The 27,283-nt window shown below is 38.9% G+C and overlaps 1 protein-coding gene across 2 annotated transcripts in view; it reads right to left on the bottom strand.

The window, feature by feature from the left end:
• nlrx1 (NLR family member X1) overlaps positions 1 to 27,283 on the bottom strand; it is a 29,993-nt gene that overhangs the window by 2,093 nt on the left and 617 nt on the right. The window contains exons 2-11 of one of the 2 annotated variants that reach the window (XM_082502117.1): positions 27,031 to 27,084; positions 25,408 to 25,526; positions 23,363 to 23,753; positions 14,204 to 14,435; positions 12,142 to 13,306; positions 11,655 to 11,838; positions 10,303 to 10,398; positions 7,812 to 7,898; positions 4,610 to 4,861; positions 3,796 to 4,000 (exon numbers count right to left, since the gene is read on the bottom strand). In XM_082502117.1, the coding sequence (XP_082358243.1) occupies positions 3,796 to 4,000; positions 4,610 to 4,861; positions 7,812 to 7,898; positions 10,303 to 10,398; positions 11,655 to 11,838; positions 12,142 to 13,306; positions 14,204 to 14,435; positions 23,363 to 23,753; positions 25,408 to 25,526; positions 27,031 to 27,050 (2,751 nt within the window). In that variant the 5' untranslated portion in view covers positions 27,051 to 27,084. Of the gene's footprint in view, positions 1 to 3,795; positions 4,001 to 4,609; positions 4,862 to 7,811; positions 7,899 to 10,302; positions 10,399 to 11,654; positions 11,839 to 12,141; positions 13,307 to 14,203; positions 14,436 to 14,858; positions 14,909 to 23,362; positions 23,754 to 25,407; positions 25,527 to 27,030; positions 27,085 to 27,283 lie in introns of those variants that run through there. The other variant, XM_082502118.1, reaches the window with a different exon arrangement.

Raw genomic sequence — 27,283 nt, 5'->3', positions numbered from 1 at the left:
TAAGTGTTTGCAATTTGGCATAATTTGTGAAAGGTTACATTTCTTCATTATTAAATAGCATAAATAACCCTGTAAACACCTTTAGTAAATTCAACAGTAAATATATATAAGAGAAAATATATATTACTGTAATTATTCCTACAGTAAATTTGTTTTACAGTAGTAAACTGACCTAGGTGAAACTGACCAATGGCTATAGAGATTTCTTTCAAACTTTCTTCAACTGTTTTGTGGGACTGACATTGAAAAGAAAAATGATTGTTTTCTGGAGAAAACATTAATTCAAAAAAAGAGTACCATGTTCTTATTATCCTCAAACAATTTTTTAGACACACATGCTTCTAACTTGATTCGCTTCCTCTCAACTTTCTTACAAAAGGCAGTACTAACTGTTTATAAAGATAGAGGAGTCGTGTATTGTCATACACTGGTTATTAGCTTACATTGGTTATTGAGCCCAGCAAATAGTTTTGGCCTTATTACCGTCTGAAAATTATTTGCTAATGCTGTCACTGTTAATGCCATTAGTATATGATACTAATGTTTAACTGTTTGCTATCTATCCTGTGAAGAGGTTGCCTAATATTACTAGTTACAAGTTATTTAAACATAATTTGTATTTGGAAAAGCTTTGTTTTATATCTTCTTTCTTAAAGCTTTTGGCCCGAGTCACTATTTGTGAGGTGTTCACTGGAGCCTTTTGTGCCTGGTATCTGGATTAGGTTTGGTTTGGAACTGCTGTGAAAACTCAGCGGGTGAGTAAGCTGTTGTAACTAAATTAACTGAAGTCAATCTAAGCGAAACGACAAATCTAAGGTGCATATATGTTCCTTGCCTACTAAGTTTGGTTGGGGGGGGATCAGTATTTAGTAACTTTGGAATAAAAGAAAACTTAAAAATAAAGTTTTTATCTTCATTCCCCCTCACCACCTTCCTAACGCGTGGTATAACTAACACTTTTCTAATGCTTGTCACATGACTAACATTAGCGTTTAACGTTAAGTTTAAACCCATATGCCTTCATGTCTAGTATTAAATGATATTACATATGTCACAAGGTTAATATTGCTCAAGTCAGAAGTTAATTACAACTATTAAAATAGTCACGCCATTTGTGTACAAACAGTGCAATGTATCAACGCGGACACTGACTAGATTTTATCGCCATATCAAAATGCATTGGAACCTATGTTCACCCATGTTTGGTTGTGGCTTAATGAATTGTCCATGCAGTTTTTGAACACTTGCTGCACTTACATTGCACATGCACTCCAAGCACACACAGTCAAAAAAACCTTCATTGAGCTGTACACCTACTCATATGGATGCAGTGATTTGTGAGGTTGAGGGATGCCAGCATACATCTCATGATTTGTACATTTTGTGTGATCATTTTAAATGGCACATAAGAGATGGAAAATATTACTTGCCTGTTTCCTAACTGAAAAACTTATTTTCACGTGAAATCATCTTTCACATTACACATCAGCAGAAAACATTAACATGCTTTACAGAACCCTGCAAAGGTAGATAGTGATGCAGCAGGAAGTAAGCATGAGAGCGAGATCCATGAAAATTATACAGTCTCCACTGTGCACCCTGAGCTGGTCAAAGGGATTGATATAGTAAAATGTGTAATTCATTTTATGTGCTTTTTTGTTCTTGGGTCACTGCGACACCAGCAGATGTAGTTGACAGCTGTGGGGATTTATTTTTATCTTAACGCTAACATCACATAAAGTGCCCAAAAGTAAATTGCAGTAATACTGTAAATGGATAATACAGGAAAAGTGCAGTACAAGAAATTACAGTAAAAATGCAGTACTAGTACTGTAAAGGAAATTACGGTACTACTATAAATGCACAATACAGTAAGGTTACTGTGATTTGTATTTACAGTAAGTTACTGGCATCCAGCTGCCAGCTAGTTGTTGTAGATTTTACAGCAACCTTTGTACAGTTTAGGCTTTCTTATCAGATGATGGAAAACTGGTCTCGAAGCATGCTAAGAGGTACAGCTCTGCAGAAAGTGCAATTTTATTGTGGTGGAACCAAGACAGTAAAAATTAAAAGGGAATTACAATGTTTTTTCAAATGTGCAGTATAGTTTTCATCTTCTTTTGCTGCTTATTCAGTGAATTTTGGTCGGCGAGTGATAAATCTTGCAGTTTTAGAATCTGTCAGCACTCAACCACATGTCCTTGGCCGCCAGGTGAACACAGACAAACGCGAGTACATCCTTTTGCAGAATCTGTTTGCCTGCTTTTTAATTGTTTGCTGTTTTACCAGTTTTGCGGTTTTTGAAATAGTTTTGTGAGCTTTTAGCTGAGATTCTGACATTTCTGTGGATATCACACATGTCTTTATTTAAACAATAGATCTGGCGGTACATCCCATTAAACCTGATGTTCTCCCTCTCCCCTCTGGTACCAGGACCATTGGGGTTCAACAGGTTAACTGTTTAATGCTAAATTACTGTTGCGCAGCGGTATTTATTGCTTAATTAAAAGCAGTAAAACTTATGAAAATACAATAAAAGTCCAAATGTAAACAATTTAAAAAATATAAATGGGCATACATTTAGGTCTGTGACACTCAGACACTGAGCCATGGCTCTGCAGACATTTCTGCATCTCTGCTATTCAAAGCTACTTTGTAAAATTTATTTTATGCAAAATTTAATAGTCAACTATAAATTGAGTCTTTCTCAAGAAAGCAATTTTGTATTCAGTGTTTTCATAAAAGCCTTATTTTTATGGATGTGCTACTACTAGGAAGAATACACATGAGGTTTAAGGCCTGGACAAGTTTGAAACCTTTTGTCCTCCTCTATGGTGGCCCCGAGAGGCCAAACGGACTGCAACTTAAGAAAACACCAGCAATAAGAAAAATGCTGCAAAAGCACACAAAACACAACAGAAATAGGAAAAAAGAAAACAGAAATAGGAAAAACGACAACGGAAATGGGGGGGAAAAAACAGATTTCCACAAGCACGAGGGAAGTGTTTCTGGGGAGACAATAACCCAATGTGTTTGTGTTGTTTTTGGATTGGATAGTTGAGTTGAGTGCCAAGGGGTACACGCTGGGCTATGGTGGACTCAGGTTGTATGCAGACCCTGGTCCACCAAAACGTGGTTCAGCCTGGAGCATTGTTGGAAGCAGAACTACATGTGTAGTTGGTGCCTTTAAAAAATATTATGTGGTGTTATTAGAAATTAAAATAAAAAGCAAAACATCGGCTGCTGTTAGCTTCTGCCTTACACAACCCATAAATGTGGAATGGACTGGCCTAGATTTAATAAAGTGGTGGGACGATGTTTGCGGGTATGCTCAAAACACATTCAGACATGTGGTTTCGGTTATGCTTAGTGGTGATGTGAGGTTGTCCAGCAATGCTGCCGGAGAGGGGGAACCTGCGAGGCCTTTTCAGGAAGCCCACCAGTTCCCGTGATTAATTCCATCGGTCTCTTCTTCCCCTGGAGGCTGAAGTCCACTGACAAAGAAGCACTGACACTGTGGCGTTCAGTGCTTCTTTGTATGCTCCTGTGTGTTGGGGGTGCGTTCTGACGTACAAAAACAACAAACAACTGGACAAGCAGGTGAAAAACACCAGCTGGCTGGTTTCTCATGTCTTGTTTATAAACACTTAAACACAAGTATCTTAAAAATGCTGAGCTTAACCTATTATTTAAAAAAAAAAAACAGGCTTTTAAAAACCCACACAGTATGAATCATTTTTTAAATGACATGTTTTATGTACATTTTTACATTTACATTGTACTGTATGTATATACCTTTAGTTGCTGTATGACATGCTGCTGATCCCAGGATGAGGAGTTCTCTCGTATAACATTGAGAATGGGGCGCCAGTTCTCAGAGAGGTCTGTCCCTTCAGTGACAGAAGCCAGGACCTTGACCCGTTGACCACTGTGGCTACGGGGAACACCTCGGGCATACAGGGACTGCTTCGCCACTTTACTGAGAGGGTTCAAATATAAACTGCACAAAGACATGGACAAAAAAATTTCTGTAGGGCTTGCATGAAAGACTGCATGCTTTTAGTGTGTCTCTGAGGCCTTTTGCATTTCACCATATGTAGTCCATTTTAAAATGTTCTTGGTCTCATTCACAGGAGTAATAAATTGATAAATTCTATCAATTATCTGATGACACAATATCAGGATTCCCAAAAGGTTGATTCTGTTCATCTGGACGTAGCGTTTTCAGTGGGAGAAATGCTTTGTCACTCATCCAAATGACTTCTTCTGTCGGAAGAAGACAAAATGTTTCTCCCACTGAAAACGCTTTGTCCAGATGAACAGAATCAACCTATTGGGATTTACTTAGCTGGACTTACAACTTACATTACGCATGCATCAAAACAATATCAGGGTTTATAATTTAATATATGCCAAACTGTAAGTAAGGTGCTTTTTTCATGTTACGAAAACTGTCAGTGTTCTATGAAAAAAATAAATAAATATTTATAATGCAAAAAGGACAGTGGAATCAGAATTTATTTATAATGTGGTCTATGCAATACAACATTATAGCACAACTAAACCTCAAAGAAATGTTGAGCTTTGGATATAGTGAGAAGTTTCTTACTGTACAGTCTGAATGCTGGGATGTTCTCTACAGGCATCTACCAGAAGTAGAGCTGCGTCGTCTCCAATATTGTTATAGGCCACGTTGAGCTCCTGGAGTCTTCTGTGTTGTTGGAGCCTCTTAGCCAGATCCAGGACACCCTCATCCCCCAGTCCAGTGTGCATCAGGGACAAGTTTGTCAGGGACTGATTCTCTGGCAGGGCTTCCACCAGGATTTGGACTCCAGACTCCATAAGAGGGTTGTCACACAATCTGAAGACCACAATGGAATAATATGGCATTTCTGGTTTGGTCTACGACTAAGAATAAACTCCATGTGCAAATGAAGGTGTTAGGGCTTCGTAGCAAAAATATAGGCTAAGGACTATAACTCCGGTCAGTAGCTAATTGATGATCAGAAAAAAGTAATAATAAATAAACCACAATCCAATGGCCAGGTCATTAGAATTGACACTGAAAGTAACAATAAATGAATGTGAATAAAATAGCACAATCAATTCTCTTGAAGCAATCGTACAGGTAGAACAGTATGTGACTTTCCTCTGATTTAGACTTTGCTCAATGTTGAGTCAAACACTGTTGTTAAAAGAAGAGGGGATGTTACACAGTGATAAACCTTTCCCATATATAATTAATGTGGAAGAAAGACATTTAGCAAACTGAAAATGATGTCAATTGAAATGTTAGTTTGCTCTTTTAAACCATTATGTCATAAAAAAGAGAAAAAAAGAACAACATGTACAGAGTAAATTTGATTATTAACCATTGACATGTCAAACATAAGTCCAAAGATATAATATCCAAAGATATAAAATTTCATAGACTCACAAATTTGACTCTTTTTGGAAGGTGAAGTTCAACTTTAATATTACACTGTAGAGCACTCTTAAACTGTGGATCAAGGTCCAGCTTGTGTGCCATTACATTGTTTTGAAGAAGAAAAAAAGAAGAAATCAAAACAAAAAGAAAATGAACACGGTGCTTGTCATTATCAAAACTTTTCCCAGCAAATGGCCGTTAACACATCAAACAACTCAGAAAGATTACACTTAAACCTGTGGTGAGTCACAGGTTTAAGTGTAATCTTACAGGTGAGTCTCTTTACGGTCTTCAGACTTCCCATAGACAACCTGGGAAAACATGGATTCACTAAATTTATGACTCTGTCATTAAGCTTAGCTGAGCTGAATTCTTAATTCTGTCTGTTATTTTGACTGTCTCCCAGATTAGGCCGGTAGCTTTTAGTTTTATGTGTGCCAAATAAGAAGCATCATTTGATATACCCCCCCCCCCCAACAAAACAAAACAAAACATAATGAACAGCTGTCAAACAAAGCATAAGACACCTTAACAAAGGTTGACCTATTCAGTCCTGATCAAGAGTTTAAAACCACCATATTTTGCATGGTTGGATCTTAACAAGGTTCCAAGTAGGGCTGCGACATGCTACAAGAAGAAATGGGAGAGAGACAAAACATTTTTTTCAGCATGCAAATTTATTAAAGAACGAGACAAAAGCGCGTTGCTAGGACTGATCTGAGGCAAATTTCATTTCAAAAGACTACCCAACAGAAGCCTTGATAAAATGCTGGATACGGTTTCTGGTCTACTAAAGAATCAAGAGGCTGTTTTTGCTGCTTTAGACAAACAAAGCACAAGCTAGTCATTTTAACTCCATCAAAGCTGGTAAAACTCCAAAAGCTGGTAACTGTTCTTGAGCCATGCAGGTAAATAAAACTAGTTTTTAACTTATTGTTACAGTTTCTTCAAAAAGCTCTATAGTTGACAGTTATTGTGTAGATTAATAATAATCTTGGAGGTGAGACATATGTCTCATGTTCAGTGGTTTTATCTTCTGCCACCTGCATCACACCATGGAGGTCTCCAATGATGACTCAAACACATGGTGAAATTTATTCTGCCTTTGTAAAAGACCTATCTCAACCTGTAGCTACACGCTACCATCAGTGGCTCAAGATAGCTACTGTGCTTGACCCACGCTTTAAGGATTTATATTGTTTTGCAAGGGGAGAGCAAGAAGAGGTTTGGACCAGCCTTGAGGCCCTGCTGCCTCAGTGTAAAGACGCCACCACAAAGGAGCCAGCAAAGACAAAGAGCCTCCTCTCTTCATTGTCTTCAGACTGATGCAGATGAGGAAGCCCTGTGTAACGGGCCCTGAATTTGTACAGAGCAGGATCCACCATCAGCGAGAAAGACTGCTTGCTGAAGTGATGGTCCAGGCGAGAAGGGACCCACCCACAGCTGTCTGTCATAGCCCGCAAGTATTTGATTAGTCCTGCCACTTCTGTCCCATGTAAGAGAGACTGTTCTAACTTGCAGGTCACATAGTAACAAAAAAGAGAGTTGCCTAGAGCTCTGAAAATCTGAACAGGTTAGATTGTCAAAGTAACTGGCTGAAAGAGACAGACGGTAAATAAGCATGGAGCTATTGTGAATCTAATGGGTTTGGGGGGTTTTTGCACTAAAATGTTCAATGATCACATTGTTTTAACCTAATGTACAAAATAATTTTGGCTAAGGATACTCAGAGTTTAAAGCTGTTCAACCTTTTATGTTTCTACCTTATTTGTTTAAGAAGAAAAATTGCACCTTATGTTGAAATTTTTATTATTATTATTTAAATACAATACCATTTTAAAAATGTACTTAAAGTACTTAAAATAACACTATTTTTAATTGTGCCCTATTTTGGCTAGTGATATTATTTTTGTTTCTCTGTTTTTTCAATTCAAATGCAGTTTAAAGAGCTTGAGTTTATAATATTCATGACCATGTCCATGATTCTGTCACCCACTAAAACCCTTTTTAATTAAAAAAAACAAAAAACATATGCGCTTTAGGGCATATTTTCTTGTCCAGTTAATTTATTACTTTGCCCATAATTATTTGGCTTAATTTTTGGCTTAATCTTACCCCTAAACTCCTTGGAATTCAAGTTTCAATTGATGTTCTGACATTCTGGTAGTGTCTTACTTGTACCGTGTTTGCAGTTGCAATGTAAAACCAAGTTGTGCAACTTTTTCTTAATCTTTCCAATACTTATGCATTTTCAAATTATGCAATCAAATTCTGAAATCTATTACATAAAATTAAAAGACAGTGCCAAAGTAAAGATGTGACTCATTTGGTTACATACATTTGGGCTAAAAACATCAAAACTGGAATAAAAGTAGAGTCTTACTTCAGAGATCTAATAACACTCCTGGGATCTAGCAGTAGGTCTCTCAGCAGACTGCAGGACTCAGGACCAAGGGTGTTAAACTGCAGACTGAAGACAACAGAGACAATTACATGCGCACACACACACATACATATACATACATATACATACATATATATATATATATATATATATATATATATATATATATAAAAAAAACACCCAGCACGCCCCTGCGGGCGGTTTATCCTTCAAGCTCGGGTCCTCTACCAGAGGCCTGGGAGCTTGAGTGTCCTGCGCAGTATCTTAGCTGTTCCCAGGACTGCGCTCTTCTGGACAGAGATCTCCGATGTTGTTCCTGGGATCTGCTGGAGCCACTCGCCTAGCTTGGGAGTCACCGCACCTAGTGCTCCGATTACCACGGGGACCACCGTTACCTTCACCCTCCACATCCTCTCGAGCTCTTCTCTGAGCCCTTGGTATTTCTCCAGCTTCTCGTGTTCCTTCTTCCTGATATTGCTGTCATTCGGAACCGCTACATCGATCACTACGGCCGTCTTCTTCTGTTTGTCTACCACCACTATGTCCGGTTGGTTAGCCACCACCATTTTGTCCGTCTGTATCTGAAAGTCCCACAGGATCTTAGCTCGGTCATTCTCCACCACCCTTGGGGGCATCTCCCATTTTGACCTCGGGACTTCCAGGTTATACTCGGCACAGATGTTCCTGTACACTATGCCGGCCACTTGGTTATGGCGTTCCATGTATGCCTTGCCTGCTAGCATCTTGCACCCTGCTGTTATGTGCTGGATTGTCTCTGGGGCATCTTTACACAGCCTGCACCTGGGGTCTTGCCTGGTGTGATAGACCCCAGCCTCTATGGATCTTGTACTCAGAGCTTGTTCTTGTGCTGCCATGATTAGTGCCTCTGTGCTGTCTTTCAGTCCAGCTTTGTCCAGCCACTGGTAGGATTTCTGGATATCAGCCACCTCCTCTATCTGCCGGTGGTACATACCGTGCAGGGGCCTGTCCTTCCATGATGGTTCCTCGTCTCCCTCCTCTTTCTTGGGTTTCTGCTGCCTGAGGTATTCACTGAGCACTCGGTCAGTTGGGGCCATCTTCCTAATGGTATTCTTGGATGTTCGTTGTCTCATCCTGGACTGTGGTGCTGACACTCACCAGTCCCCGGCCCCCTTCCTTCCGCTTAGCGTACAGCCTCAGGGTGCTGGATTTGGGGTGAAACCCTCCATGCATGGTAAGGAGCTTTCTTGTCTTTATGTCAGTGGCTTCTATCTCCTCCTTTGGCCAGCCTATTACCCCAGCAGGGTACCTGATCACGGGCAGGGCGTACGTGTTGATGGCCCGGATCTTGTTCTTACCATTCAGCTGACTCCTCAGGACTTGCCTGACCCTCTGCAGGTACTTGGTGGTTGCAGCTTTTCTAGCGGCCTCTTCATGGTTCCCATTCGCCTGTGGGATCCCCAAGTACTTGTAACTGTCCTCTATGTCTGCAATGTTGCCTTCTGGTAGTTCAATCCCCTCAGTTCTGACTACCTTCCCTCTCTTTGTTACCATCCGACTACACTTCTCCAGTCCGAACGACATTCCAATGTCATTGCTGTATAGCCTGGTAGTGTGGATCAGTGAATCGATGTCTCGTTCACTCTTGGCATACAGCTTGATGTCATCCATGTACAGGAGGTGGCTGACAACTGCTCCGTTCTGTAGTCGGTATCCGTAGCCAGTCTTGTTAATGATCTCATATATATATACATATATATGTATATACACACACACACACACATGTATGTATATATATATATATATATATATATATATATATATATGAGTTCTAATTAGAATTTATATATTAAATTAGAATTTAGAAATAAATGTTGTATTCCAATGTACTAGTGTAATTTATTACAATATTATAAAAATGTTTCAATTTATTCATTTATTTAATTTTATTTATTTCTTTTAATTATTTATTTATTTATTTATTTATTTTTACAAAAAAGCTTGAAGTCAAACCACTACTACATACTGGTATGTATAATGTTGGTATGTGTTTGGTATGTGTATGGGTCAGTGTAATGTTGGACCCATTCATAACCCATTTTCGTCTTCTAGCTGACGGAATAAGGTCAAGATTTTACAGTTAATAACGCCATCTATTGTGCCCTCAATGCAGTCAACTCATCCTGTACCCTTAGAAGAGAAACAGTACCACACAGGCAGGGCACCCTGAGGGGAGCTGGGTTGTAGGGGATCAAATATTTCAAACTTTTTTGCAGCATGTTTTTCTGAATCTGACGCTTGATTATAATGAAACTACCATAATTACCATTGGGTAAGTGCATCATGCCATTGTAACATCCAACACAAAATAAAAGCAGTTCTAGTAGCTATAATAGTACCATCACCATCATGCAATATGCATCATGCATCATGAACTCAGGTTGCTTTTTTTTGCAAGCAACAAGATCATATATTAAGTTTCAAGTCTCACTTGAGGTTGTATGTGTGTCTGAAGGCAGGGCACAGCATCTGAAGCGTGTCATTATTCAGGAGACAGGAGGATAGGTCCAGTTCTTCAAGGTAGTAACTGTAACAAAGCACCACAAGATGGTTAAATAAAAACAATAATGAAAAACAAATAGACAGCTCCTTTGTATCCACATACACAGTCTCATATCAGCAGTATATATACAATATACACTATTAAAACTGAAGTAATAACTATGACCCCAATGGCAAACATTTTGGGATGCTGTGTAGTGACTCTATTATCGAATAATTGCACTCTTCACCCTTTCCTTATGGCAGATAGGGCCAAGAGCTTTATAGAAACCTTATTTCTGCTGCTTATATTAGAAATCTCATTATTTTGCCATCTACCCAAAATGTCTCTGCATAAGTGAGTGTTGAGTCAGACTCAGGAATTCCAGAAATCACTGTCTGCGATAACAGTTTGCAATGGCATCAACAGATGTAGGTTAGAGGCCAAAAAATACAAAACCAAGTTTTAGGTCCACAGTTTTGGGAAATGGTTGTTTCTCTGCCATTACTTGCCAGAATTTGTAGACTGTAAACTCCCTAGGCTGAATCTTCAGATGAAGTCTGCTATTCATCGCAAGAACTACAGGAAGTAACTTTCAGTGAGAGGCCTATTCTAGGCCTATATTCTCTTATTTGTTATATTAGTTAAAGTTATACCCGATTATACTCTGATCATTATTCAGCAATTAACCATAATTAACTATCAGCAAAATTACATATGAATTATGTTTCTGTGGTCACAAATTACAACACTTAATACCATTTCTCTTATTCGGAATTATGCATAATGATGGGTTGGTGACACATTTTTTGTCTTTCACATTCCTGCAACCACAGAGACACTAATCTGCCAAGGTTGAAGTTGGATCATGTCTATGCACATAAAATCCAGATATGATAATAATTTCCATTACACAACTCTCATTTAATATATTAATGAGACTTTTACATTGGTTGATATCTTTGATTAACAACACAAATTATTTACTGTTAGCAAAAGCACAAATAGAGACCTTTTGCCTGCATTTCACCTGTATTTATGTATACATCTATCTGCCTAGCACTTTTACTTTGAATTTTTATGTTCATTTAAGTGTTTGTTTTACAGTATGTTTCGCACTAAGTACCAAAGCAATTTCCTAATATTGTATACCTTCTCAACATTTGGCAATAAAACCCTTTCTGATTCTGATTCTTTTACCATCTCTCGGATGTAAAAGATGTATTTCCACCTCTTTTGACATAACATACACATACACAGTCAGTCGATCTCTAATCCAGTTCCTTCAAATAATAATTTACCTTGCAGGGGTGCAGGAAAGCACAGAACTCAGTATGAAACATTTAAGTGAAGTCATACGAATGTTGGTGAGGCGGATAGCTCTGATTGAAGTTACAACCTCTGCAGTCAGTCTGGGGTTCTGGAACTCATATAGAAGGACCAACAGATCCATCAGCTCTTCTGGTGGTTGTGGCTTGTTAAGCTCTAGTATCAAAAGAACACATACTACATGAAAATATGCAATATGGGTTGCCATACACCAATTACAGACACAATTTCTATCTTTAGAGTTCATTTATCTCATATCACATAAATGTTTACAAGTAAATCTGAGTTTTATGTTCAGTTTCTTGTTTTCTAATACTTTTGTAAAGTTCTAACGATAAATATATGTTTTGTAACTGTTAAAGCTTTAGCAATTACAGAACATTACTCTGTAGGCAGATTAAGTACTTTGTTTCACAAGAGAACGTTTTTTTGTTGTTGTTGTTGTTGTTTTTTTTTTACCTCTAACAAGGTATTTCCTAATGGCATGGGTGATCTGGGCCACAGTGGTGCTTTGAATGCTGCAGCCAAGTTGTTGGAGAAGCACACGGTTACCATAGTGCAATAGCCCACCCATGAAGATAGGGTACAGCTCAAAAGGTTGACGTTCACTGTACTGCTGTTGCTGTGGGCCATGGACTCCTACAAGGTTTTGCTCTACCTGGTCAAGGACATCCTCGTTGTAGCTATCCTCAGTGTGGAACAGCTCAGCTGCCATGGTTCTGGCTATACTGCCTTTGTTGAGACTGCTGATTTTCTCATAGAGCTTTGGAAAAAGCTTAAGAAGATTGAATACTGCAAAAATTCGGAGGGGAATTAACTTAGAAAAGATGTTAACAAGGGCACTGACATCCTCACTTGCCTGACCAATGGCCACAGATACTTTCTTGGTGAGCTTCTCAAGAGCGGATTTGTTCTCTCCTAGAACTACATAGAGTGCTGCCAGGTATTCTTGCATGGCTGGGACAGCAAACACATACTGCTTCTCATTGTTTTCCCTTAGGTCTTGTGATATAGATTTACCACTTTCTATGGAAGGAGCCAAAAAGAAGTCTAGTACATCGGTGCGGAACATGGCCAGCTGATGAAGCTCCTCATCTGTCTTTGTCTTCCCTCCTATCCACTGCTCTAGTTCTGCTTCTGAGAAGGATGTGCGTTTGTATGTCACACCTTCAAATGCAAGCTTACCTACTGTACGGACAACATATAACATCAGAGAACTTTGGTGTTCCTGAATGGGCATGTCCGTCCCTGCTCCTGTACCGAGCACTTCACCCCCAAAATTGAGCCTGAGGAAACTTGTGTATATGCCAGTTAGAGTGCGGATGGGGGCTTTGGTATTGGTAAAACGCAGAAAGTGTAAGGTTGCACAAGTGAGCCAGCAGTACGATGGAAGGAAACATGCAGCAGCAAGTTGGCTTTCTCTCTGGAGGTTGAGGTAAAGCAGTTCTACAAGATCCTGGGCCTCTTGGTTATGTGCAGTGTCACTCTGCTTTAGAAGGCGACTGGTGAAGTACGCCCGCTGGCGTGATGGGTCATTAAAACCACGTATCTGTGCGTAACGAGTAACATACTTCTGAGGGATACAGTCCAAAGCAGACAGTCTTGCCGTAATCAAGATGCTGGCCTGTGAAACATATAAAGTAAACAATAAGTGCCATTTACAAACAGTGGGACTTACAATCTAACAAACAAGGCTGAAAATTCATACTACACTTCAGTTCAATTAAATTTTATTTATACAGCGCCGAAATCACAATAGTTGCCTCAAGGCATTTGGAACGACAAAGCTATCTGGATCTAAATTACTCGTTATACTTTCTTAAGAACATGATGTATTTGAAGTGTTTTTAGTTTTTATTTTCAACGGGTTTAAAATCATAATCCTCTGCCTAATAATCCCGCGCTTCTATATTCCAGTACAAGACAGAAGTGATTAACTTTTTAAGTCAAAGTTGGACTTAAGGCCACGACTGGTCAAATTTTCCAATCCTAACTGTTTGATTAATCCAAACAGACACATGCCGCCAGTAACATAACATCTCAAGTATAGGTCATAAAGGTACCAAACGGATGAACAGTCAGGGTGCAGCCTCCGTGTCTACCTGTTCATGTTTCTAAAGTAGAATTACTCTGGTAATCGGTTTAAAGTCGCTTTGCGCTTGTTTTCATCTTTATTTTGTGTTCACACCTAAAAAAAAGAGAATTATCAAAGGATGTAAAACGTAGTAGAACAAATCTCTCCTGGGATTAACTAACGTACTGCATTAAAAACTGCATGTGTTCAGTGTAATATGTGTAATATTAAAAATAATACGATTTTTTTTAATTATTAGCATACTTTTCTAAACTCACTCTTTTGCTAAATGTTACTTTTATTCATTTTGCTTGTAGTTTTAAATAAAAGACAAGAACCTGGTCAGATTTGAAATGAAACAAAAACCTGGAGTGGGGGTACATATTAGCTTTAGCCATTTTTTGTTTAATCACTACCTTTAGTTAACCCCTTTTGGTTTTTTCTTACCTCAGGCAACAGATACTTTCTTAGCAGGTTTACCACAACTACACTTGGAGGGAGTCCCTCATTAGGATCACTGCAAAGCTCTGAGGCTCCAATTCGGAAATCCAGTTGCATCTTTTCCATTCCATTGAAAAGGAAGAGCACATCCTTGGCCTGTTTTCCCTCCCCACTTAGAAGGGGGTGTTTTTTCAGGTGTAGGTACTTCCTGCTCACCAGGTCTCTTAGAGACGTAACCCTGTGTAAAAGAGAATGTGAGTCTTTAGAATCATAAAATAACAATGTGACACTTTGGGTTGCCAAATTTATCAATCAAATGAAATTATAGAAGAATACAAAAAAAAAAAGATTGATTTTGCAATATTTTCAGATTATTTTGGAACTAGCACACTCCCAGTAACGCTGTTGGAAAATTTAAAAAAAGCATTCTTTTAATTCAAGGTTAGAGATGGTAAAGGCCAACATTTTGCTTCTTTTGCAGAAATGACTGCCTTCTCATAAAAGTTGACACTTGAAATCATGCAGCAAAACTGCTTTAACATGCAAGCACAATCATTCAGCTGATTTTGAAGTTGAATTTGTTGTTGAAGTTTATCTCAACATAGCGTTTACAGGCGGAAGAAACATTTTGCCACACATTATTTAGATGAAGTCCACCCACAAAGGCCTATCCAGCAGGCCTGGATGAAAAGGCATTTAGGCCAGGTCATCCACTAATTAGAAGGTTGTTGGACAATTGCTTCTGTTGAGCATTTGTGCAAAAATCACTAAGAATAGATTAGTGTAGTGTCTGTGATCATCTAGCCTGCTTCTGCTTGTAGTGCTCTGAGGTTTACTTTTTGTGGTTTTAAAAACCTGAATTCAACATAAGATGTTTAATGAGTTGTGCTGGCTTATTTCTATCCACGACTAAACTGACATTATACTGTGAATGAATCTGAGCATTATCAGCTTAAATTCAAATTACTCTCTACCACAGTTGATTTAACTTAAGTCTTAACATAAACACTGCACTGTGCACCAGTCCAACACAGTGCTTCACTGTAAATCTGTTAGAGTACAGTAAGCCAACGTGTTTGTCCTGCACTAAACTGAAGAATATTTTCATTTAGCATATGAAAAACACAAAGTTAGTATAATTCAGTTCATTTTGCAGGACGTTTCTCAATATCAAAAAGCAAAACTTCAAATTATATTCAGATCCAATATCTAATTTAACAAATGAGAACTTACAGTTTATCTGGCAAACTGTAGATAAATGACCTTAACAGATACTTGTTAAGCTCATAGAAATTTTGCTTTTGGAATTTTTCTGCCACTTAAAAGTAAATGATACTTGTATATAGTTGTTCCTCTTCAGTAGGACCGACTTTCATGTGTTACTGTTGATTCGGGCAAATTACTTTAACGTTTGAACGCTCAGTGACATGAAATAATAGTCTAAACCCAGGGAAGAATTCAATTCAACTAAATTCACGTTTTGGACCTGAGTGCAAAGCTACGCACATTGGGGAGGTTATCATGAGAAAACGTGCTCCAGGCCCAGTAACATCAGCAGCTCCTGTACAACAGAGTAGGGCTGTTCGATATAACGATATATATCGGATAACGATATAAAAACGTCTATCGTTTCATTTTATGCTATCGTTTGTTTCGTGGTGTCGCAAAATAAACTGTTTACGGCAATATTTTTTCATCGTTTTGATGGTCACTGTAGTGGCTATATTCATTTCTCTTTCTCTTATATTTAATATAGCCACACTACGGACGGACAAGCGCCTGTTTTTATGCATTATCGTTAGCAACAACGACGGTAAAACCATCGCGTGTCCGCTTGTTTATTTTCCACATAAACCTTTCACAATAAAGCTCAAGATCCTGTTAAGACTTTTCAAAATGAACTGAATCACGTGAACGAGCAGATTATTTACAGATGAGAAGTAAAAAAGAGCCACCAGGTGCTAAAAAATAAACCTTAGACTCAAACGTTAGAACAGGCTTTTCCCCACAGCACGCCGTGTAATAAATACAAAGAAAACGGCGGCCGTTACAACTTATGTCTAAAAATGTATAGTTTCATGCATCGGTTAAAACACTCGACTCCGGGTAAAGGACGCGCAGCTGGAAACACTTCAAAGCAAGTCGAGCTGCCCGAGATTCACAGAATTTACAGAAAATTTTACATTTTTGTGATTTATATCGTTATCGGGACGATAGATGTCTTATATGAGATTTTGGTCATATCACACAGCCCTATGTGGGATTGTGTGTGTGTGTGTGGGGGGGGGGGGGGGGGGTGTCAGAAATGACTGAAAGATTAATAGGCTCTGTTTTGAGTTTTGTTCAAAAAGGAATGACTTCATATAGGGAAAAATATATATCACATATGCAGGACACCTTAAACTAGTTTTTTAAATAAGCAGCAAGGCAGAACAAAGTCGGGGCTGCATCAAGACACAAGAACTAAACCCCAATTCAACCAGACCCAGAGCAGGATTTAACCAAGACAGAACCAGAATCAAAACTAGATGATAGTAGCACTAAAATCATCATAGACCTGCACTACACTTATTTTTTAATTCTACCAAAGTCCACTATTTAGATTCAGAAACATTTATATAATTATTTAGCCTTGTTGTGCAAACAATCCTGCATAACTTAATAAATATAGAATTTGAAAAATAACAAACCTAAAAAGAAACACTAGGTACGAGATACATGAGGACCTATGATACGGTGATACTTTTGGTAAACAACCATTTTACTAACATGTTCGGTGCGAACTGTGAGGAGGCGCTATCTAACCTCTGAAGTGGCTGCAAATTATACCAGGGTTTTAGATGAATGCCCCCCCTGTGATTTTACCTGAACCCTGCGATTTTATTTTTAATCATTTTAACAGCAAATTGAAGAAAAGCCTTGACTCCGTTGCTCCACTCACCACCAAAAAGAACATGCATCACCATGGAGAAACGAAGAAGTCAAAAAACTTAAGGGCAGCAGAGAGGAGATGGAGGAAAAATTAAAATGCAATCAACCATCAAATACTTTGCGAGCAACTTAAAATGTACAATAATACACTAAGGAATTCAAGAAATTCATACTTTTCCAAAATAATTAGTAATAACAAAAATAATCCCAAGGTCCTCTTTTCTACCATAGATTATTTATTTAACCCAGGTTTTAACAGCTCCCAAAGAACCCCACAGACTCGCTCTGTGAGCAGTTTGCAGACCACTTCAGGGGAAAAATCAGCGCCATCAGATCTGATATTTTATCTTCTCGCAATATGATTTTAAACATATCTGAGGGCTCTATTGTATCTGAGGAGACACTGGACAGGTTTGTCGTGGTTAATGCTGAGAACCTTAAGAAAGTTCAAAGTGAGACCCACCACATGTCTTTTAGATCCAATCCCCTCTTTACTTTTTAAAACACTTTATGGATTTTTTGAAGTTGAGCTTGATGAATTGCTCTCTTCAGTTGGGTGTCTTCCCTGCTGCCTTTAAAACGGCAGTGGTGAGGCCCCTTCTGAAGAAGAGCAATTTGGATTGTAATGATTTTAATAACTACAGACCTGTATCCAACTTACCATTTTTAAGTCAAATTTTAGAAAAACTTGTTTTTATTCAGATTAATGATTTTCTAAATGATAGACAGATCCTGGAGATATTCCAGTCTGGATTTAGGGTGAACCACAGCACAGAGACTGCTCTCCTAAAGGTTTTAAATGATCTTAGATATAACTGGGACGCCCAAAAGCTCTCAGTCCTGGTGCTACTGGATCTAAGCGCAGCCTTTGATACAGTAGACCACGCTATTCTTTTAAACAGACTGAAACACATGGTGGGCCTCTCTGGTGCTGTACACAACTGGTTCACTTCCCATCTCTCAGACAGAACTTTTATGGTGAGTATGGATACATGCTCCTCTAAGATCCATAAAATGACTTGTGGTGTGCCCCGAGCGTCGGTTTTAGGCCCTGTACTTTTTAATTTGTATAAGCTCCCTCTTGGCGGTGTCATCAGGAGGCATGGAGTGAACTTCCACAGTTACGCTGATGATACTCAGCTGTACATCTCCGTGTCTCCTGATGACACCAGACCAATGGATGCCCTTTTTAACTGTATTCTAGATATAAAATCTTGGATGGCAGAAAACGTTTTACAGCTTAACCAGAACAAAACTGAAGTTTTAATCGTCGGTCCTGAGGCTCAGAGAGAGAAACTCTTGTCTAAATTACAGGCATTTTCACTATGTCCTTCGCTACAAGTGAAAAACCTGGGTGTTATTTTCGACTCTGAGCTTGGTTTTATCCCACATACTAAACATGTAACCAAAACTGGATTTTATCATCTAAAAAATATAGCCAGAGTCCGCCCTTCTCTCTCAGGCCAACATGGAGATGTTGATGCATGCTTTTATTACCAGTCGCATTGATTACTGTAATGCCCTGCTCTCTGGTCTTCCCAAAAAGAATATTTCTCCTTTACAACTTTTACAAAACTCTGCAGCTCGTGTGCTGACGAAGACCAGAGGGCGGACCCACATTACACCGGTTTTAGAATCGCTGCACTGGCTCCCCGTGTGTTTCAGGATCGATTTTAAAGTTCTTTTATTGGTTTTTAAATGTCTTAATGGTCTTGGGCCTTCTTATCTTTCAGATCTGCTTCTATCATATGAACCCTCGCAGACCCTGAGGTCCTCTGGTACTGGCCTTTTGATCGTTCCTAAAGTCAGGACACATACTCACGGAGAGGCAGCTTTTCAGTGGTATGGTCCTCGTCTGTGGAACAGCCTGCCGGAGGAGCTCAATGCCGCAGAGAACGTACATGTTTTTAAGAACAGGCTCAAGACCACCTTTTTAATTTAGCTTTTACTTAATGTTTATTTATTCGATGTTATCCTGTTATTCTATTTATATTATTAAATTAGGTCCTACATAATATTTATTGTATTTTATCTTTTTATTCTGTATATACTCTTATTAGGTCATATCTCCAGTGTTTCCTCGGAGGGGGCTCTCTGCACCGGGGTTGTGATCGACCGTGGCTGCTGCAGCTCTGTGGGTCTTCTCAGCCTGGCTGGGGGGCTTCTTTGCCTCCCTCCAGCTGTGTGCCCGGCCTGGAGGCTGCGGTCTGTGACCGGCTCCGCGTGATAGTGTTCCCTCACCTGGTTCATGTGTGCCCAGCCCAATTTTACTTTTCAAGTGTGTGTGTCTGTGTGTGTGTGTGTGTGTGTGTGTGTGGGGGGGGGGGGGGGGGGGGGGGGGTATGTATCCATGACCGCTTATGTTAATGAGAGTGTGGGGAGTGAATTGGAGGGCGGGATGGGGTGGGGTAGGCTGCTTTTAACTAGAGATGGCACGATACCACTTTTGTTATGTCCGATACCGATACCGATATCATAAATTTGGATATCTGCCGATACTGATATGAATCCGATATAGTGTTTTTTAATCAACAAAACTGTTTTTTAAATATCTTGCTGCATTTTATATAAGTTCATACTCAAGTTTAAAACAACAACTACACTAAATGCTATTCTGTTATACCTGTATGCAAAAAAAAAAATTTCATAGTTCAGCAATACTGATCAATCTAATAAACTTAAACCTACACCATCCTCCCTATTCTGGTATTTTAAAGAGTACTTAGCATAAATATTAAGCAACCTAACTAATAGGGTTCCAACTCCCAGCAACAACAAAAATAAATAAATAAAAAATAGGGAACCACCCCTCACGCTCCACCTCATGATGCTTAATCGACGTAATCAACCTTAATTTGATGCAGTGTGAAAAAAAATGCACAGAAATCAATTATTTTTCAAGAAATATTAAATAGATTCAACATCTTTCTTCAACAAAATTGCAGACTGCACAGATGGTACCTTCCCAAATTAAAAGTACTATAGCTTACTAGGGTATATATATTAGACTTAATAGTTACTATATACAGTAATGGACTTCTATTCATTTTGCATCAAATTAAAACTTTGGGTGTCAGATAATTATTTATTAAAAGCTAGACATTTTAAATGAGAATAAGAAAGAAAAGTATGTCTTTGTGCCCCTTTTCCCTGTTCATGCCCTATCGGCCCCCCTGGCTAAACTTTGCTAGATCCGCCCCTGCACAGTTACCAGCGTCAGCTACGTAGAAAAAGATCCTGGAGTAGAAAGTAATATTAAATACATTCTAACAATAGCTGATCAAGCTTAAACGTGCTGCTGTTGTTCAGCTGCTGGTTTCCTCTTTCTGGTGCAAAGTGGGCCAAAAACAAAGAAGAGACACGGACTCGCGACAGAAAAGCCGATCAGCTGATCGTTAAGCAGTTTCATGATTGAAGTAGCAGCAAGAAGAGGCAGTCGCTCCATATATTGCTTGTTAAGCTTAACGCAGGAATGCTTTACAAACATTCAGAGATGGACTTACACACTTGCTTTACTTCTCTCGGGGATAACTTTGTCGGAGATGAAATGCCGGGTTGCTAGCGAAGCTCCAAATGCTATCCAGACCACCGACAGGTCCCGCATGCCACAGCCGCTCTATCACGTGATGCATACTGCTCCGACGTGCTAACGTTCTGAGGCGAGTTATGGCGTGTTGCAAGTTTTGTGAGGTGCTTTCGTGATATTTAATGGATCGGATTACATTTTTTATTTTTCTCCGATATCCGATCCAGTAATTTAGGTCAGTATCGGACCGATACCGATACGTAATATCGGATCGGTCCATCTCTACTTTTAACCATGTAAAGCACTTTGTGCTACATTTCTGTATGAAAAGTGCTTTATAAATAAAGATTGATTGATTGATGTCTGTCTCACCTGCTCTTGTTCCCTCTCTGTTCTGTCCTCATTCTCCTCTCTCTCTCCCTCTCTGTTCCTCTCTCTCCCTCTCTGTTCCTCTCTCTCTCCCTGCTCCTCTCTCTCCCTCTCTGTTCCTCTCTCTCTCTTTGTGCTGACAATCAAACCAAACACCAACATCATCAAATATACAGTTGAAACCAGATATTTAAACACTCTTCAGATAAAAACACTTTTTTAATTGTAACATCAAATCAGACTAAATGTTTATTTTTTTTTAGATTGATAAATATAAAAAACATATTTGTTAACTTTAAGAGTAAAGAGAGAAACTATCTGTATTTCTTAATTGCAAATGGCACCAAATTGTATTCCAAACTGAGCCACACTTATGGAGCTCCACAATTCTTTTCCTGGTGTTTTGGTTGACATCTCTTGATTTTCCCATGTCACAGAAACAGGCTCTGTGTTTTGCCTTATATGCATCTGCAGGTGTGCCACCAATTTACTCACATGGACTCTACTAACCTATTAGAAGCTTCTTCAGCTCAGAATGGAATCGTCTGCAGTTTTCTTATTAATTAACAATAAACTTAGTGTATATGTACTCCTAAATTTGATGAAAGTGATAAAAAATAGAAGCTCTGTCTCTCTTTATTCTGACATTTAATTAATTCAAAAGATATTTCAATATTTATTTGCCCAAAACAAAACAAGTTTACTCTAAATTGATGTTGTACAGTAAAAAAATGTTCTTGTGTTTTGCTTGTTTTGCATAGGAATATACTGAACAAAATACAAAGCATAATGTATAAAATAACATCTACCAGAGTTTTTTCTTTGAAAGAAGCCCCTTATGTCCATTCTTGTATATCAGTACATTACTGAAACCGATTTATTTAGCCGTGGAGGGTAACAACTGAAAATATGAAATAAACACACATGTAAGCTAAGACTCTCTAAAGAAACAGCATTGTTGTTGTTCGGCTTTTCATTTCGCCATTTGTTGATTCACTTGAAGAGAAGTAACGTAATATGGGTCAAGTGATCAGTTTGACATCAATCTTTTGTGATACACCGTCATATTTACATTATTTGTACAGTACGAATGATTTGCTTTGGTACCTGGTCGAACTTCAGTTCTCCTCTGTCTGCCTGGCTCCGTTTCTCCAACAGGCAGCAGCTGCCCCCGCCCCCTCGCTCAGTCACTTAGTGTCTGAGCTCGGATCATACCAATATTAGGGGGGATTTATGCACAGTCGTAAATTCCCACAGTGTGCGCTATGTGCTTCGAATATTGTGTGTAGTTTTTGTTTTATACAGTTGTCAGAAAGGCATCTAACTATGAAAAATTACACTCCAAAAGACCCCGGGCTTCTGACAAAACAACCCGGGCTTAAGCCCAGTAAGCCCCCCCCCCCCCGCTCCGCCAATGATGACAACCCGTTTAATATTATCTTAGGTAATACAAGAAAAAAATAAAAACAAAAAGGATTCTTGAGGTCGTGCTATGCTTGCTGTGACTTGGTATTTACTGATTAAATAGTAGCAGAAGGTAGGCTAACACTTATATATCTTGGAAAACCAAAATGCATTTGGCACAGTGCATTCAGATCATAATTCTGATTGCAAAAGCTGCCAGACAGGACAGAATGAAAAAAATATATATAAATGAAAATGTACTTACATTCCTTATAAAGTGTTCAGTGTTGTGAACTACTTCATCTGCTAGCAAGGGTATGAGCTGTGTGGCTGCATCTCTCATACAGACGGTCTGTATTTAATCTCATAGTAATTTGTAATGTGCATCAGTATACAGGTATCAATTTTACTGACAACCCTAGTAATTGTACTATGTTTGTTGTAATTTTGATCTCCTGAAGTCAATGTGTATGTGTGCGTGTGTACAGGAGTGTGGAGGATAATTCAGAATAATGCACGAGGGTTAACAAAGAAACAATTTGGTGGTTATTTGTTAGCTTGCTATGAATGCAATCTTTGCAACAACTTTAAATGAGTCTAAAACCATAAATTTGCTGATGCTGGCTTGTCCCAAATATGATTACATGGAAAGCTAATAGTGGATAGAGAACTACCTTTTTCCTGCTGAGTTCTCCTGCACTTTAACTGAAAGGCGATTAAGGCAGAGTTAAAAGCATTCATAATGTTAAACTAAATAAAAGAAAATAGATGTAATGTGCAAACTAAAACACTGTTTGTCAGAGATTTAAAATGTATATTAGGACCTAAGAAAATAAAAATGATAAGTATAACAACCAGTACATTAAATCCCAATCAATAAAGTTGTGCCTCTATAAATTTTCTACATGTGATAAAAAGTAAGAGAACCATCTTACTTTGACAGTTGACTGAGGTCCTCACAAGAGAAAGGAATCAGCAGCTGAAAGTGGCTCAGAGTGGTGCCAGCACACCAATCTAGCACCAGCTTTCGGACCACTGTACTTTTCCCTGTTCCCACAGCACCATAGATGAGGACATTGAGCCCCCGGCCATCACTCCAGGTATCAGTGTGCTGAAACAGCTGTTCCACAGTTACAGAGCGATTACAGTGTGTTTGGGTTTGGAATGGAGAGCCGAGTAGTCCTGCCCTCTCCTCAGCATCAGTTTCAAGGATCAGTGGGTCGACATGCATGGTCTCAGGGCTGAAGAAACCTCCAAACTGTTTTTCCTCCTGAGGAAGGTGGCTAAACCATAGGAGGAGCTTTCTCTTGTGGATCTCTATTGGGTCTATAGAGAGAAAGAAAAAGAAGGTGTTTTTATTCTTTAAGTGGTGGATTTTCTCAGATGTGATGAAACCTTATTAAAGTGGTAATGCAATAATTAATTTAATACAATGATCAAATTGAATCTGTTTTATCCTGATGTACAGTGCTGTGAAAAAGTCTTTTCCTCCTTCCTTTTTGGACTCTGACCTTGAGTTTGAGATCACTGAGATCCACACTACTCAAATGTTTTAGTATACACAGTACTGTGCAAAAGTTTAAAGCAGGCGTGAAAAAATGCTGTAAACAATGAATGCTTTCAGAAATATAAATGATTGTTTATTCGCCCCAAATGTATTCTTGTAGCAGGACAATGACCCCAAACATACAGCCAAAGTCATTAAGAGCTATCTTCAGTGTGAAGAAGAACAAAAAGTACTGGAAGTGATGGTATGGCCCCCACAGAGCCCTGATCTCAACATCATTGAGTGTGTCTGGGATTACATGGAGAGACAGAAAGGTGCGAGGAAACATCCACAGAAGATCTGTGCTTAGTTTTCCAAGATGTTTGGAACAACCTACCAGCCGAGTTCCTTCAAAAACTGTTTGCAAGTGTACCTAGAAGAATTGATGCTGTTTTGAAGGCAAAGGGTGGTCACACCAAATCTTGATTTGATTTCAATTTCGCTTTTGTACATTCACTGCATTTTGTTGATTAGTCAAAGTCAAATTACACTTTATTGTCATCTCCGCTATATACAGTACAGTATATAGAGAGACGAGATGACAAGGCTCCAGGTGCATCAGTGTAAAAACAAACAAATATAACAAGAGTAGAAAATAAATATACAATTCAGGACTAGGGGCAAAGGGATCAGTAACAATTTATTTGAAATTTACAATTTACAGTTTGACGCTTAAGGTCACCTTGAAGTGATTTAAAGTGACCAGTGTAGCAACTTGTAAACATGAGCAGAATTCTTGAGAGTAATGACTGTCCATAAGCAGCATCTGCATTACAAAGGCAGTGTACGGGGAGTGCAATAGAGTCAGTTAACAGTTTGTTTGTTTGTTTGTTTGTTTGTTTGTTTGTTTGTTTGTTTGTTTGTTTGTGTGTTTGTGTGTGTGTGTGTGTGTGTGTGTGTGTGTGTGTGTGTGTGTGTGTGTGGTGGGAGAGCCGGTAGTGAGATTGATGGCTTGCGGGAAAAAGCTATTTCGCAGTCTGGAGGATCGGGACCCGATGCTGTGAAAGCGTCTGCTGGATGGAAGCATCGGCACTTTTGATTAACACTTTCATTTTTGAAAGCATTCTTTGTTTACAGCATTTTTTCTCACCAGCCTAAAACTTTTGCACAGTGCTGTATACCTAGGGTATCCATTTGAAACTCCACCCGAGTTATTGTATTCATAAACTTGGGTGTTCATGTCGCCCTCCCACCCAGTAGGGTAACAAGAACACCCCAGTCTATTACGGCTAAGTGATGTACAACAACAATGTACAATGTAAAACAACTTTGTAAAAAATGAAAGGGCAAAAGGCCCATATTGCAGGCCTTATTTTGTAACAAGGAAATACCATCATTGTACTGTTCTACAAAGTACTGTGACATTACTACCAAACAATTGACTGATATTGCATTTAAGAGACAATAACTGAGAAAATGAACTGAAGTGTGGACCTGGTTCTAAAGAGTTTGAGGTAGTAAACTTCCTGCAGTAAAAACCAGAGACTGGCCAGGGTGCAGCCTCCATTCCCATCTGCCACATCCTCCATGTTTTGAGTAGATGACTCATCTGTCTGGAAAAAATAATGCATCATGCCAATTAGTTCAGCTGTTGCTTACAACCTTAATAAAATACAAATGCACAGAGAACAACATTTCAAGCACAACTTGCTTTCATTACTTTGCTGCTTACTTAATCTGATAATCACGCTAAGGAATAACATGTAGGAACAAGCTGTTGTTTGCATATTGCAGCAGATATAAGTTATTACACCTCCAAAGCACTGACTTTTACGCAACTGCACACAATTAATATAAACACAAATGAAACCTGTCTACTTTTGCTCTGAGAAACTTCCTGCAAGGTTCCTAAGAATTCTGTTGGGTCTTTATTACAAACAAAGAAAACAATGGAAATATGAACCAGTTTAAATGAATGACACCAGTCGTCGTTTACAAAAAAGTGAAATTCATAAAACGATTAACAGCATATTAATATTATTCTGCATAATACTTTGCATTTGCATTAACATTTGCCACAAGTAGATGGTGGTTCTTTACTACATCCCATTGTGGAAAATAGTCACATCAACTATTGTATGGACAATGTCTCTACACAGCCTAACATACCTCAACTTCTTGCACATTTTTCACACACTCAACAGAAACATTGAGCAAAGCCTGTTTCTATGAGTGCTGACATAAAGATGAAACTAACTTTCCAGTGACTACACATGTAGTCACTGGTCCTAAGTTATGACATGTCCTAGCAGTTTACACACCTTCCACTACTTATTTAACAAGCCAAAATGCAGAAGCAGTGTGTAAATCAGTAAGTACATAAGTACACTCCATGATTCAGTAGCTTGTTGATCCTCTTTTGGCAACACGCACGCATGCATGCACACACACACATACACACACACACACAGAGTGAGGTGCCGTTTGATCGGTGATATTGCACACTGACTAAGGGGGGTGCTGTTGCTACTATAATAAATACAGTTATAATAAATACAGTTTATAGAAGTAGTCAAAGGAGCTTGCAAAGAAAAGCGTCTGGACTTCTTTAAGTTACTTGAAGACATTTCACCTCTCATCCGAGAAGCTTCTTCAGTTCTAAGGTCAAATGGTGGGGAGTCCCAGATTATCTGGGACATGCAGACTGGGCAGACTGGGAATGGACGACCAACCTTCCGGTTAGTAAGTGACCTGTTCTAAATTGACTGTACTGTTACATTTAGCAGTGAATCCAAATGACAGTGAGTCTCATTCCCTCGCTCTGAAACTCCCGCTATCGCCATATTTTTCCCTATATGGTAGTATATAAAAAGACATAGTATATAAACAGTGTGCTGGGTAGAAAAATTTTCCAGTTGGGAGGGTGGAATTAATGATGCATTTGCGCTGTGTGGGAGAAAAATAACTCACAGTGAATTATCTGCAGGACAGCTTAAGATATGCCCTTTTAACCGTCGTACATAGAAATATATCGAGTATATTCGATATATCGTACATCCCCACTACTATGCCAGGGCCTTTAAGTCACTAGGCATCAAGGTTCAGTTAATCACCAACCTGTGGGGGAGGAGATTCATCCTTTTCTGCTGCTTCTTTGTCTCGGGAAGTTTTCTGTTAACAGTTAAAGCATAAAGTCACACAACTGATGCAAAAACAATCTTACATCTGCATACATCTGCATGCATTTGTTTTCTTAAGACTCAAGACGTTTATTGTCATTTCGTATGGTGTTACCCAGCCTGAAACGAAATACTGTTTCTCACCAAATTCCACAAGATGTCTTTATTTAACACGTCACCAGCCCCCTTTG

The sequence above is a fragment of the Aulonocara stuartgranti genome, assembly GCF_965226115.1.
Source record: "Aulonocara stuartgranti genome assembly, chromosome: 14".
Lineage (NCBI taxonomy): Eukaryota > Metazoa > Chordata > Actinopteri > Cichliformes > Cichlidae > Aulonocara > Aulonocara stuartgranti.
This window is presented reverse-complemented; position numbering and strand designations above follow the sequence as displayed.